The 14894-nt window shown below is 49.7% G+C and overlaps 1 protein-coding gene and 1 long non-coding RNA gene across 2 annotated transcripts; one reads left to right on the forward strand and one right to left on the reverse strand.

Annotated features, from left to right (window-relative positions):
- Positions 1-382: 382 nt before the first annotated feature.
- On the reverse strand, positions 383-13577 carry APOM (apolipoprotein M). The gene is made up of 7 exons (XM_077331245.1): positions 13413-13577; positions 9305-9447; positions 4594-4667; positions 4334-4432; positions 4120-4218; positions 2302-2345; positions 383-526 (listed from the first exon to the last, which is right to left on the reverse strand). Exons 1-6 carry the CDS (start codon positions 13518-13520, stop codon positions 2320-2322), a joined length of 549 nt encoding a protein of 182 aa, XP_077187360.1. The 5' UTR covers positions 13521-13577; the 3' UTR covers positions 383-526; positions 2302-2319.
- LOC143834454 (uncharacterized) lies at positions 2173-5172 on the forward strand. The gene is made up of 2 exons (XR_013229787.1): positions 2173-2430; positions 4879-5172. It is a non-coding gene; the product is annotated as an uncharacterized LOC143834454 (long non-coding RNA).
- Positions 13578-14894: the final 1317 nt, after the last annotated feature.

A 14894-nucleotide genomic window follows, 5' to 3' on the forward strand; every position in this document is an offset into this window, starting at 1 on the left:
GAACAGATCTCTGCTGCCTGGGGAGAAGTTCTAGTCCCAGGAGATCTTTATGAACAAAGAAATAAAAGATAACTGGTACAGAGGAGCTCAGCCCTGGAGACGGACTCCAGAAGGGTCTTGGAAGGGGAGCTCCCCTTCAATATATGGGAATCAATACATTCCTTTCATACCCCTGATCTTCGTCTTCTTGCTTCCAACTCTCTACGGCCAAAGTCTTCCTGTGTTTCTGGAGACAGAATTCAATGCCCCCCCCATAAAAAAGCCAAAAATAAAATTAGGACCCCCCCCCCAGAAATTAGGATCCACCATGAGCCAGCCTGTCTGGAAGTGGCGGGATAAAAATCTAATAAACGTAATAAATACATAAAAATTATCTCCTGAGAACTGTGAAAATTACGGCATCTTTTAAAACAACGTTTTTGACCATCAGGAACGGGATTTTATTTAACAACACCATCTTCTCCCATCTGCCGAGGCATGTCAACGTCAGGGGATGATGAATTCCGGCCACAGCGGGTCTGAACAGCTGATGGGAAAACAAGAAGGAGGGGTGGGAGAAAAGGAATGAGGAAACAAAGGGAGTAAGTGCAGCAGATTCGGAGGCTCCCTATTTCCTCGGCTGAGGGAGCAGCTGGGGAACTCGATCTGGCCAGTGGGCTCCAGAAAGTACGACAGCGTGGTATAGAAAGAATGCGAGGAATAGCCCAGTGGCTGCTGAAAGCCTTCCCCTTTCTTCCTGTCCCCCTGATTGAGTGCTTTCCACCCTTCCCTTTTCAAAGCGAACCCGCTGCAGTCTTATGACACAGCGTGGACTAGGAACGTGGCCTAAAACAACAAAACACGGAAGGCCCCAAGCTGAATTCTGTCCCCAGGACCAAGGTTTCTAGGCTCGCACTGGGCGTCGGTCATGTGATGACCCGCAGCCCTTCACGATTTGTCAGGAAGGAGAGTGAAGGACGGATTTGCCTTTCCCCAAGATGACCTCCCGTCGAGGAACTCATTCCGAGGTGCCCAGGGCGCTCTGGGGGATCCTGGTTAAGTTCTGGGGCGCAGACTCTAATTTGTGGGCTAGGCAACTCTGGCCCGTCCTCACCTCCAATTGAACTGGGAGGGAGGCCAAAAATGCACCCAGTGACGTACATTCCTCTGCAGTTGAGCATTTTGGTGGAAGACCAAGGCAAGTTGCCTGATCTGAATGGACACAAGTGTCGTCATGAATACGGATCGATCAATCAATTGGCTATCGGTGCCCTCGTCTTTGAAGAAACTTTGGTAAACTGGGCAGCTTGGAAATCCCCAATCTAGGTGGACAAAAGGGGTCGTTCAATAACGTTCCTGCCGTTTGCTGAATCTTACACCCCGAGCGCCTCAAGGTCAGGAATATGTAGGACAGGGGCTGTCAAGCTGCGGCTCTCCAGATGTCCATGGACTACAATTCCCATGAGCCCCTGCCAGCATTGCAGGGGCTCATGGGAATTGTAGTCCATGGACATCTGGAGAGCCGCAGCTTGGCCACCTCTGCAACAGAACAACGTTTGAGTCCGATGGCACCTTTAAGACCAACCGAGATTTATTCTTGGGAGAAACTTTTTGTGTACATGCACAGTGCAGATCCTTTTGAAGAAGGATGCATGCACAATAAAGCTACCCAGGATTAAGCTTGGTTGGTCTTAAAAGTGCCTCCGGATTCCACCTTTGTTTATTCTGACTGGCAGCAGCACAGGTCTTTCGCATCCCTTCCTCCCTGATCCTTTCAACTGGGAGGTTAACCTGGGATCTTCTGCATCGCTGAGCCACCCTCCCAGACTGGCCAGGGATTATGGTTTGGGGGGAAGCATCATCTAGGCATGGAATTCGGGCCACTGTGGGCAGGCAGGGAGTTGTGAATTTCCTGCATTCTGCGGAAGGTTGGGCCAGATGACCCTGGAAGTCCCTTCCAACTCTATGATTCTGTGATCACTGGGCCCACCCTGATCCTGATCACAAGCTAGGGTGGCCTGTATGGCCCCTTCCAACTCAATGCTTCTAAGTTTCCAGTTGTTTTTAAAACTATTAATACCAGGAAAGGAATTCTGATCAACGTCAGAATGCTCAGGGCATAGCCATCCTTCCTTCCACCCATTTAAACGGGCCCTGTCCTTTCCAGATTGGAATTTGCCCTGAGAAGAAAAAGCCACAGCTGGCTGTTAACAACGTATAATGAACAAAGGAGACCCTAATTACGATTCCCTGCCTTGCGTAGCCCTTTTAACAGGAAGACTGTAATTCTACGATGGAGAGACTGCGTTTGGCTTATCTTACCTACGATGAGCAATCGCTTCAAGGTTCTTGAAATTCACAGGCACCTAGGAGAAAATAAGCATTAGTGGAATGCTTATTATAGCAGGAATTTCCAGCCTTTTGGGCGTGTCTCTGGCCTCAGGAATCCAGGTGAGCATTTAATTAGCCTGGCGTAATCTTCAAATGCGGACGCAAGAGACACAGGGACCTCTGATGCCATAATCCCAAGCAGAATCGCACCAGTCTAGAGCAAAGCAATGGGTTAGACAGGAAACGTCAGATGTCGGAAGTCAAGCAGGTCAGCTCCGGTTTTGGATAAGAGGCCATCAAGGAGTTCCAAGGTTGCTATGCAGAGGCAGGCAATGGAAAACCACCTCTGTTAGCCTCTTCCCTCGAAACTCTTACACGGCTGCCGTAGATTGGCTGCGACCCGATGCCTCTGGGCGTGTACAAGCAACCTGAAATGAGGACATCAACCGAACACAACAGTTCTGCCCAGTTACTGAAGAACTGCTGCTTTCAACAGAGAAAGAGGGAAGATGTCTTTAGGTTGCATCTCTCTTCCAGGCTTCTTTGCTGACGTCAGAGTAGATAGCTGGACAGTCACATGGCCATTGGGTACGTGGCTGACCCATGAATGTTCCACCTTCCCAAATTCAAGGGAGTTTGTGGCAAATATCCTTGTTTAACCCAGACAGGTGAATCTTTTCTGAAAGGGCTGAGAGTAAGGATGCTGAAAGGCTTCCCTCGAACCCCACCTGCTCCAGGGCTGGCCGGCCTGCCATCTGCGTGAGGGTTTCCTCTTGACACCGCTGCTGCTTTCCCTGTATTCTTTTTCAGCTTCTAGTTTGGCAACTGGGGAAAAGGGGGCAGATGGCACCACCCTTCCAGTGGCTACCCTGGGCCCCAGGACCATCCAGCCTGGCTGCTGATTGTGGGAAGGAACATTCTAACATGTTTTCCAACCAGGGTGACACATAACTCCAGGGTTCCACCAGACCCCCAGAGGGGTTATGCTGGTTGAGGGGGATTTAGTCTGTCTGTGTGTCTGACTGTCTGTCATCCATCCATCCATCCATCCATCATCTCTCAATCATCTATCCATCCATCCATCCATCCATCCATCCATCCACCCACCCACCCACCCATCCATCCATCCATCCATCCATCCATCCATCCATCCATCCATCATCTCTCAATTATCTATCTATCTATCCATCCATCCATCCATCCACCCACCCACCCACACACCCACCCACCCACCCATCCACCCACCCACCCATCCATCCATCCATCCATCCATCCATCCATCCATCCATCCATCCATCCATCCATCCATCGTTGGCCTGCATAGCTCCTGTTGATTGTCTGTCTGTCTATCGATTTATTGATTGATAGTTAGATATTAAAGATTTAAAAGGGTCCGGGTGGTGACCTGAGTCTTGCTCTTGAATGCCGCTGCAGCCTGGTGTTTTGGTCCCAGTGGCAGCCACCACGCCCCAGCCGTGGGACTCCTCTTGGGCTTGGTTGGGGGTGTGTATTTTGTTTAGGTTTTCTTTTACTCTGGGAGGGTAGGTTGGAGGGAGGGAGGGAGAGAGACTGACGTCACTTCCGGGGGCGTGGCCGGGAGGGGTGGCCAGCTGACGTCACTCCAGGGTGTCCTCAAAGCCTGCGATTTTTTTTTCAAGGGCTGCTCCGCAGTCAAAAGGTCGAAAAAGGCTGTTCTCACATGAGGGCACAATGGAGTTCACCCTGCCACGTTGAAAGGTCTTTGGTGGGTTTCTGCAGCAAGGGGCCGGGGCTGATCCATAACGTGGAACTCGATTCACCAACACTTACTGTGCGTCCGGGGAATCAGCAGGAATTCGTCCATATCCCAGAGGGAAGCTTGGCCCTTGAAAGCACTGATACAGTTCTCAGCAGGGTGGAGGGTGCGGGCTGGGGGTGAGAGGAGAGAGAAGGGAGTTACTTAGGATTCTTGGCTCCCGCAGCCCTTGCTTAGCAAAGTCCACTTCCTTTCCAGTAGACCCAGAAGCCTCAACAAAGAACTCACAGTACAAGAGGACCCTCTGGTAGCCTTCATCTGTTTCCTTGACCATGATGGAGTCGGGACATTTCGCAGAGAACAACTCCGTCCGCATGTGGGGCCGGCCTGTGGGGTAGGATTTAGAGACATCTCTCAGGATTCCAGCAGCGCAAGATGCAGGAGATGGGAAGGAGCCCATATTTTAAGTCAGGGTTGACAGCTGTAACGCTCAGGAGTCCATTCTTCTGAGTTGGCTCTGACAAAGAGGGGTAAGGGAAACATCTTACCTTCTGTCGCCAGGTCAGCACTCTGCTCCGTAAGCAAGTAAATCCATGACCGGGGAACACACTGGCCTGACTTCCTGAAAAAGGATCAGGAGAAAAAAAAACAGGGGTATATAAGTATTTATTTACAAACTTCTAGGCCACTTGCCCCCCCATCGAAGGCAGGCTGAAGGCCGTTTGTGACGCAATTTCAAAAACCAGCAGAAACTTTTTTCCTCAGTGACAGAGGCGTATGTAACATTGATTCATTTATTTATTTCGTTAATACCTTCCCTTTCTCTCCAACAGGGACTCAAAGTGACTTACAACAGCCTCCCCTTCTCCGTTGTGTCCTCACAACGGCCCTGTGAGGTAGGTTAGACCGAGAGAGCATCGCTGGCCCCCGGTCACCCATCAGGCTTCCATCGTACGAGTCGGCATTCGAACCTGGGTCTTCTGGCTCCTGGTCTCTCTTAATCGCTACACCACACTGCCTCTTCATATAGTCTTAATGAAGGTGTCCTGCAGCTGTCCTCTTGGAATTCCCCACACAAGATCCCGCAACTTCCTACACAATTGTGACTTATTGTCTGTAAAAGATTGCCTTGGGAATGTTCTGCTCAATAACAGCTTGAAAACCAAAAGCGTCAACAGGCCTATCTCTATCTCTACCTACCAACCTGTCCTTCAGGAAAGCCAGGATAATGTACATATTTCTCCTCATTTTTTAAAAAATCCTTACAACAACCCTGTGAATTAGAGATGCCAATCCCCAAGAATTATAGCTCATCTCCAGGCAACAGAGACCAATTCCCTGGAGAAAATTAGTGCTTTGGACTCCATAGTATACTCCACTGAGGTCCCTCCCCACCCCAAATTCCTCTCACTCCTGGCTCCACCCCCAAAGTCTCCAGGTATTTCCCAACCGAGAACTGGCAACCCCACTGTGAATTAAAATTAACCCCAGTGTCATCAACAAAGTCTTTGTCCAGGCAATCTTCAGTCTGCCTACCATCATCCACAAGGAGGAGCCCCTTCTTTTGGGGGCACCTGTTTGGAATGGACTGCCTGCCCTTCCCAGTCCTCCTCAGCCATAGAGTTGTGCCCAAATCCTAGAACATCATGCTAGTGACTTGAGGTCACTTTCAGGCAGTCACTGGAAGTGATGTCATGCTGCCGGTGCAACTGCTTAATTTTTCCCCCTCCTGCTGGGCTTCAGTGAGCTGGCAAGCAACATAAAATGGGAAATCTCTCTAGGCCCTACCTGAAGAGTGGCAACTCTCTGTAGTTGTGTGGGAAATCATGGAGGATTTATCGCTTTGTTTTAAAATCTCTCCTGATCTTTCATATTACTCCCAGTGACTTACAAAAAAAACCCCAAACAAACCCTAAGTGGTTCAAGCACCGAGAAAAAACTTGAAAAACATATCACAAATACCACGGTTTCCATATATTCTTATGTCCAAAACAGTTGTGACCCAAAATTAAAAGTCAAACGTATAATAAAATCCTTATAAACACACATAGACTCGTAACAAACATTTCAGAATAAGGTTCCCCCACAAACCTGCATTTGCATGTCGTGAACAAACCAATATTTGCTGTTGACGATGACAAATTCTGAGTTATTTGGTGGTTCACAACCCCTTCTCTTTCCTCTGTGCCATATATGCCGAAAGGGAAGCCCTCTTCATCTAAATCCAGTTTGGTGTGACATTGGATTTAAGGCACCTCTACGTTTAAGAGGTTGTTCCTTCCCCCCAAAATGGACATCGGTTAAATCCTGTTTTTAGATCTTGGTTACTATGAAAGAAATGAATCCAGTATCTTAAAACACCCATATTCAAACATCACCACAAACTTGAATAAGACTGAAGATTTTCCCAAGCCGTTTCACGGCAGGGTGTGTGAAGAGACGTGGGAGGGAATGTCGAAAGCTAAAAAGAGAACCAGTGTGGTGTAGCTGAATATTTGTATACTTATTTTTAATTCATGTCCCACTTTGTTGCTTATTCAGAGCCTAAAGCAGCTTGTTGCCTTGCTCTCCCATGCTTTATTCACAACAGCAACCCTGTGAGGCGGGCTAGATGGAGAGTCTAACAGGGAAATGGTCACCTGGTGACCTGCTGTTTGTTCAATTCCCAGTAAAATCCCGAATAAAACTCCCCTTAAAGCCACAGACAAATTTACAATTAAAAAAAATGAAAAGATGAATTAAGATACGGCGGAAAAACCAATTTCTGTGCTGACTAAAACCTATTTCCCTCCCCCTCCCAGATATAATCTCCTAGAGGGAGGAGGGAAGAGGGGGCAGGTGTAATCCATGACCGCCATTCACATATAGCTGTTGGAGATGGGGGTGGAGGTGGGGTGGTTCAAACTCAGGTTGTCTCTGGTCATAATTCGGTACTATAACTTCAAGGTGGTCAAACTGTGGCTTTCCAGATGTCCATGGACAACAATTCCCATGAACTCCTGCTTGCAGAGGCTCATGGGAACTGTAGTCCATGGACATCTGGAACGCCACAGTTTGGCCACCCCTGTGTGTCATGATTAGAGTGTTGGGCTGCAACCATGGAGTTCCAAGTTCAAATCCCGGCTGGTCATGAAACGTACTGAGGTGACCTTGGACCAGGGGTAGTCAAACTGCGGCCCTCCAGATGTCCACGGACTACAACTCCCAGGAGCCCCTGCCAGCATTCGCTGGCAGGGGCTCCTGGGAATTGTAGTCCATCGACATCTGGAGGGCCGCAGTTTGACTACCCCTGCCTTGGACCCTTCATACTCTCTCAGCCTCACCTACCTCACAGGGTCGCTGGGAGGATAAACATCTCTGTTGCTCTGAGCTCCGCTGAGGAAGGGAAGGATAAAAACGCACTAGATGAAAAACAGCTGGTCCTGCTTCTGAGGCTGCCGGATGCCACATTCCTCCTTTCCAGCGGCTACTGGTGCTACTACGAACGGCTGCATGTTGGAACTTGGTGAGCTTCCGAAAGCAGCGACCGTGGCAAGCTGCCAAAAGCGGTCGCTGTTGTTGCTCAACCACATTGCCACAGATAATGTCATGCATTTCTGCTCCACCCTTCCTTGGCAACCTTCCTTGCTCTGATTCCCCCCTCCCCCTCCCCGAAAAAGGAACGGATGCGCATAAGGCTGGATTTATGATGGACAGGATAATAGTTAGGTCTGGATGACCTCATAAGGGCCCTAGCGGCCAATTGCGATTTCCAGGTCAGAGATAAGGGTAGGCCCACGTGGAGCGAGTTACAGAACTCTAATCTGGAAGCGACTGTTGCGTGGATCACTGTGGCCAAGTGTTCCAAGGACAGGTAGCCTCACTTGAAGAAGAAGGAGAAGGAGAGTTGGTTCTTATCTTCTGCTTTTCTCTACCCGAAGGAGTCTCAAAGAGGCTTATAGTCACCTTCCCTTTCCTCTCCCCACAACAGACACCCTGTGAGGTGGGTGAGGCTGAGAGAGCCCTGAGATTACAGAACAGTTTTATCAGTGCCGTGGCGAGCCCAAGGTTACCCAGCTGGCTGCACGTGGGGGAATGCAGAATCGAACCCGGCTCGCCAGATTAGAAGTCCGTGCTCCTAACCACCACACCAAACTTGGTACAGATGGTAAAACCCTATTGGGCTACCCTCGTGATCTGAGCCTCCATAGAAAGAGAGGCATCAAAGATCAACCCCAAATTCCTGGCAGTAGGTACAGCCATGAGCTGCGCCTCATCTAGGGAGGGAAGGCCTGCTTCCCGATCGTGCTCCCCTCTACCCAGCCACAAGACCTCTGTCTTGGAAGGGTTGAGTTTCAGGTGGCTTTGTCTGAGCCATTTGGACACGGCTTCTAAACAACTGGTGGATGTTTCCAGGGGGGAGTCTGGCCGTCCATCCGTCAGGAGATACAGCTGGGTGTCATCCGCGCACTGGTGACAACCAGGCCCAAAACTCTGGGTCAGCTGGGCCAGAGGGCACATCTAGATGCTGGAAACCTCGATCTTCATCCAATGCTTTAATCATGCTGATAGATTCAAGTGAGTAGCTGCGTTGGCCTGAAGCTACAGAACGAATTTAGAGTCCAGGGGCACCTTGAAGACCAACATTAGCATGGGAGGTGATGGTACAGCTTTACTCTGCTCTGGTTTGGAGTACTGTGTTCAGTTTTGTGACCCGCAGTTGAAAAGGGATGTAGACAAACTGGAGCGTGTCCAGAAGAGGGCAACAAAGATGGTGAGGGGTTTGGAGACCAAGATGTATGAAGAAAGGCTGGGGGAGCTTGGTCTGTTTAGCCTGGAGAGGAGACGACTGAGAGGGGATCTGATAACAATTTTCAAGTATTTAAAAGGGTGCCATAGAGAGCTTGGAGCAGAGTTGTTCTCTCTTGCCCTAGAGGGACAGACCAGAACGAATGGGATGAAATTAAACCAAAGGAAATTCCAACTAAACATCTGGAAGAAGTTCCTGACAGTCAGAGCGGTTTCTCAGTGGAACAGGCTTCCTCGGGAGGTGGTGGGTTCTCCATCTTTGGAGATTTTTAAGCAGAGGCTGGATAGCCATCTGACGGAGAGGCTGATTCTGTGAAGGCTCAAGGGGGTGGCAGGTGACAGTGGATGAGCGATAGGGTTGTGAGTGTCCTGCCTAGTGCAGGGGGTTGTACTAGATGACCCAGGAGGTCCCATCCAACTCTATGATTCTATGGCTGGACATGAAGATGAGGTTGTGGGGGAGGGACTCACAGTCGGGTGGCAGCTCTCAGTTGCAGCCGCTCTGGGCTGTTGCTCTGGGTCATACGGAACATGATGCTGTCAGTACTGGTGAAGGTCTCCAGCGAGGAGGGGCGCGCTGAAGCTGCTGCTATGAAGAACCATGTGCCAAAGTACTGCAAAGGGAAGAAGCAAACAGTCACGAGTTAAGGAGATAACACTTTGAGGATGTGATTTGCAGCTGAGGACAGTTGGGAAAGCATTCCTCGTTGTTTCCGTGCCTGATATGTTTCCGCTAAAGGGCCTGTTGTTATTGTTGTTATGTGCGAAGTCGTGTCCGACCCATCGCAACCCCATGGACAATGATCCTCCAGGCCTTCCTGTCCTCTACCATTCCCCGGAGTCCATTTAAGTTTGTACCGACTGCTTCGGTGACTCCATCCATCCACCTCATTCTCTGTCGTCCCCTTCTTCTTTTGTCCTCAGTCGCTCCCAGCATTAAGCTCTTCTCCAGGGAGTCCTTCCTTCTCATCAGGTGGCCAAAGTATCTGAGCTTCATCTTCAGGATCTGGCCTTCTAAAGGGCCTACGTTTCTGCTAAAGGGCCTGGAACGCCATAAAAGGTTGCCAACCTGCAGGCGGCACCTGTGAGCTGAGATTACTACAGATATCCAGGCTACAGAGGTCAGTTCGCCTAGAGAAAACGGCTGCTTTGGGAGATGGGTTCTGTGGCATTACACACCATTGAAGTCCCTCTCCCCCAAATACTATCGTTCTCAGGCTCTACCCCCAAAAAGCTCCAGGTGTTTCCCAGCTTGGAGCTAGTAACCCGTATAATTTGGGAGAAATGGGGTAGGGGGAGGAAAAGCAGGAAAATAGCAGTGGGTGGGGAAAGAGCTAATCGCATCCTCCCCCTGCCTGTTCTCTGTTGAACACTCTTCCCTCCCCTGATCTTTTTCTCTAGAAAAAACGTACATCAGTTTAGGCAGTGATGGATCTCCTGCAGCAGGGAGTTCCACAGCCTAGAGACTGCCATTCTCCAAGTGGGGACCCAGACTCCTGGAATTATTACTGGTTTCCAGACTCCTCTCTTTGGCAACTCTGCGGAGTGACATATGTGCAAGCTCAGGTTGAGAAATACCTGGAGATGTTGGGAGGGTGGAGCCTGAGAAGGGGAGGGGCTTCGATGGGGAGACAAAGACGCTGCTTTCTCCAGGTGAACCGGAGATGAGCTGTAAAACTGGGGGATCCCCAAGTCCCACCCAAGGGCTGCAAACAGGAACAACCCGTCAGGCTAGCGAAGAAGCCGGAAAGTCGAAGCAGCTGGCAGAAAGGCTAATGCGCCGGTTCACACAATGAAATGTCTTCTGATTGGAACTGAGGGCAGAAAATGCACGTGACTCAAGACAAGTCAGCTGAAACGCCAAGAGGCAAACCAGTCATAGCCATGTTCTCAAAATCCTTTCTCTTCAGTGGCATAAATGCGTCAGGGATTTTTCAAAAAGTGTCCTCACCGGAAAATCCTAGTCCTTTTCCAGTCAAATAAGACTTTTATTATCCTTCAATAAAACAGAATCCTACCCCATTGTGTTATCATGTCAACTATTCAGTGAAACATCCTCTCCAATTCTCTGTTGTTGAATTCTCCTGTGGACCGGCACCCCTGTCCCCAGCCATCACCTGGAGGCTTTTAGTCCTACTGCTGAGGTCCCTCCCCAAACACTGTCCACCTCAGTTCTCCAGGAGCTCTTTGCCTCCGTGGGCACTGGCAAGGGTTGGGAATGCCCTGCCTCTGCTGGAGCCCCTGGAGAGCTGCTGACAAGACAGAGCAGGCTGGGCCGGAGAGGTGTTTTGTGGGAAGGCACGTATGAGGTTGCCTCATGTTCTTGCAGGGGCCCGAGGGCTGTGCTGAGCACTCTGGGGTGGGTCTGGTAACAAAAAAGGCCTCTTCGCTACAAATGTGCAGCCGAAAAGATATAATAGGAAGCAGTGACTGGATGGGAATGGGCTAGGCTCCTGCCTTTCTGGCAAATGCCCAGAAAAACAACCACAAAAACAACGCAACAACCCCAAAACCTTCATCCGGGCTGTTTGTCAATGAAGCTTTTGTTCGTTGTTTGTTGAAGGAGAACTTCCCAGTGGATTGTGGGCATTGTCCGTAAATAGGAGGCAGGCACAAGAGAGATTCTTCTCCTCAGGCCCTGTGACATTGTGAGCTGGGCCTTCCTGGAATTAAAGTGGTCTGTCCTTAGAAGAAGAAAAGTTGGTTTTCAAACCTCACTTTTCACTACCTGAAGGAGTCTCAAAGTGGTTTACAGTTGCCTTCCCTTCCTCTCCCCACAACAGACACCCTGTGAGGGAGGGGGGGGGAGAGAGAGCTCTGATAGGACTGCTCTGTGAGAACAGCACAGTCAGGGCTGTGACTAGCCCAAGGTTCCCCAGCTGGCTGCATGTGGTGGAAGAGTGGGGAATCAACCCCGGCTCACCGGATTAGAAGCCGCTACTTTTAACCACTACACCAAGATGGCAAATAGTGGGCAAATATTATTCAACTGGTGATGGTGGGGGAAGTGACATCGAATTGGAGTCAATGTCTGGTGACCCGGTTGGGCTTTCAAGGAAAGTGATGAGCAGAGGTGGCTTGCCTTGGCTTACCAAGGGCTTCCTTGGGTGGTCTCTACTCGGTTTTTATCCTGAATTTTATCAATTTGATCTTTGAATCTTGGTGGCTAGGGGGCACAGCACGGAAGTCCTAAGACAAAGCCTGATGTGATCTACTAGGCCAGGGGTAGTCAACCTGTGGTCCTCCAGATATCCATGGACTACAATTCCCATGAGCCCCTGCCAGCGTTTGCTGGCAGGGGCTCATGGGAATTGTAGTCCACAAACATCTGGAGGACCACAGGTTGGGCAATTCCAAAGAAATGGAGGGTTCATCAATGGGAGATCCTTTGATACAGAAATTCTAAGAAGAACTAGTGAGTCCTGGGAGTGAACTACATCGGCATTCTGGTTGGAAAGGGCATCCAGGTGTGGTAATCGCTTTGCTAATTGGATTTTGATGTGCCCGTAATTAAAGCACAGAAGGAAGCTACCAGGATGAGAAGTCACGGTTGGGGCCGCCCTTAAAGAGAACCCGAAACATGTCAACTTGGGCAAATCATGGCTGAGTTGAGAGTCAGCTGGAGAGCACATTTTACACTTATGTTGAACCAGCTGCACTGGTGGCTTACTTGTTCTCAGCTGGCTACGGTAGTGGTACTTTTTGTTGCCTGGGGCCCATATATAGGAAGGACAGTCTCTGCAGGAAGCTGCAGGACAGTTCCGTGCCTCTGAATCCCAAACAAACAAGGGATGACTGGTTGCTTCCTTTGTTTTGCTAGTGGGCTTCCCAGAGGCATCTTGGCTGGCACAGGATGCTGGACTAGGGACAACCCTTGATGGTGATCCACCCTGACCCTTCCTGTGTTAATGTTCAGCCTTAGGTTCTGTTTACATTGTTAAGGAAGAACTTTAAATCAGTGGTTCTCAACCTGGGGGTCGAACGACCCTTTCGCAGGGGTTGCGGCAGGGCGAGCAGCTTGGCCAGGGTAGATCACTCAAGATAGAGCGTTCGTCTGTCTGGAGCAGCGGAAAAGAGCGAGATAGGCATGGTGGGACAAGAGGCAGAACTGAACTGAGAAACCCTGGGGGGGGGGGGAGAAACAATTTATATAAAATTATTATGAACAATGGATCTTCATGCCATTGGTCAGTTTTGGTTTAATTTCTGTGAAAGAACACTGGCCTAATTTTATGGCTGGGGGTCACCACGACGTGAGGAACTGTATTAAAGGGACATGGACTTAGGAAGGTTGAGAACCACCGCTTTAAATAAATATTCATACATCTAAAGAGTGTGGCTTTCTCTCCCACCTCACCCCACTGTTAAGTGCATGTTTTCTTTCTGCTTCTTTTGACCACTGACCAGAGAGACCTGGCAAGAATGGATATAAACTGCTCCCTGCCACCCACTTGCAAAGAACCCTGGCATCTCTTACAGATTTTATGGTGCTCTCCTAGGCAGAGTTCCATCCTCCTGAGCCTGCTGACTTCGGTTGCTAGAAAGGGGTCACTCTGCTTAGGCTTGCTCTGTTAGTTACCTGATCTCGGTCCAGCTCATTGGCATGAAGCTTTGTGGGTGTCTCACTGAAGAAGGCATCTATCAGGAGCCCACACAGGTACAGGAGAAGGGAGCACAGTCTCTGCATGGTTGGAGGTTCGCTCTGAGCATCCGCTTCTGCGCGAACATCCTATCAGGCTCACCTTTGTCCCCTGCTTGTCAAATATTTAGCCCTCCTGGGTCTAGAGTCCGCCTGAGGCTGCACGCTGGTTCCAGCTGTGGGTCAACCTGAAATCCAGGAAGACTCCACTGTGATCTAACTTGGGACCAGGGTACATCATGTCTAGGCTGCCAACTTGGGAAAGCCCTTGTTATTTTAGGGGCGGATCCTGAGGAGAGTGGGATTTGGTGAAGGAAGAGATCTCACTGGGATATAATACTGTAGAGGGCATTCCCCCAACGTGGCTATTTTCTTCAGGGGAACTGAGCAGTATCAGCAGAATATCACTTGTAATAGCCACCTGGAGGCTCACAAAGCTGCTGCCAATTAATAGCTACCTCTTAAGCCAGGGGTAGTCAAACTGCGGCCCTCCAGATGTCCATGGACTACAATTCCCAGGAGGCCCCTGCCAGCATCCTGGGAATTGTAGTCCATGGACATCTGGAGGGCCGCAGTTTGACTACCCCTGTCTTAAGCAATGCTCTCTGCAGCCTCCCCACCTCACAGAGGTAAGGCCACTGGCGATCAAAGGTAGGGCTTCTTTAGTGGTGGCACCATGAATGTGAAATGCCTGGCCTTACTGCCCTTTAGCTGCCAGGCCAAAACTATTCTATGGGAGAGGGTAGCTGGGTGGTAGAGCATCTGCTTCACACATTGAAGGTCCCAGGTTCGATCTTTGGTCTCTCCAGTTCAATGAATCACACAGTAAATGACGGACAAGCCCCTGTACTCAGCACAACCCAGCAATGGGTTGGGAAATTTCTGGGGCTTTGGGGAGCAGAGCTTTTAGACTACATGTCTGCTGCCTTATCACTCTGTGCCACAAGAGGCTCAGCAAGGTATGCTGCCATAGATTCCTCCCTCCAAAGCAGCCATTTTCTCCAGGGGGACTAATCTCTGGAGTATGGAGAGCAGTTGTAATTCTGGGAGGTTTACAGGTTCCACCTGGAAGGTGGCAGCCCAAGAAATGACAGATGCACACACTTTTCTGAGCCACAGCTCACTTCATCTGAGACGCATGAACCATCTTCTGCTTTTGCCCTAATAAGTATGTTGTCTTCATGATGATCGCAGACAAGTAGCAGTGCAGAATTCAAGTGGAATTTTGCAGAATGACGCAATTCATTCTAGTGTGCGCCATGCAGCTCAGGCTCGCCAAAGCTCTTGCTGGAAAGGAATAAACGATGTTCCTCTTTAAGGGGCCACTGGGATCCTGTTTCATAATAGCACACTTGTTACATCGATATTTATTAGTTATGCCAAGAGTAGCTGTTTTCCCATTTTTCCAACAGTTGCTAGGAT

This window comes from Paroedura picta, chromosome 3 (assembly GCF_049243985.1).
Source record: "Paroedura picta isolate Pp20150507F chromosome 3, Ppicta_v3.0, whole genome shotgun sequence".
Lineage (NCBI taxonomy): Eukaryota > Metazoa > Chordata > Lepidosauria > Squamata > Gekkonidae > Paroedura > Paroedura picta.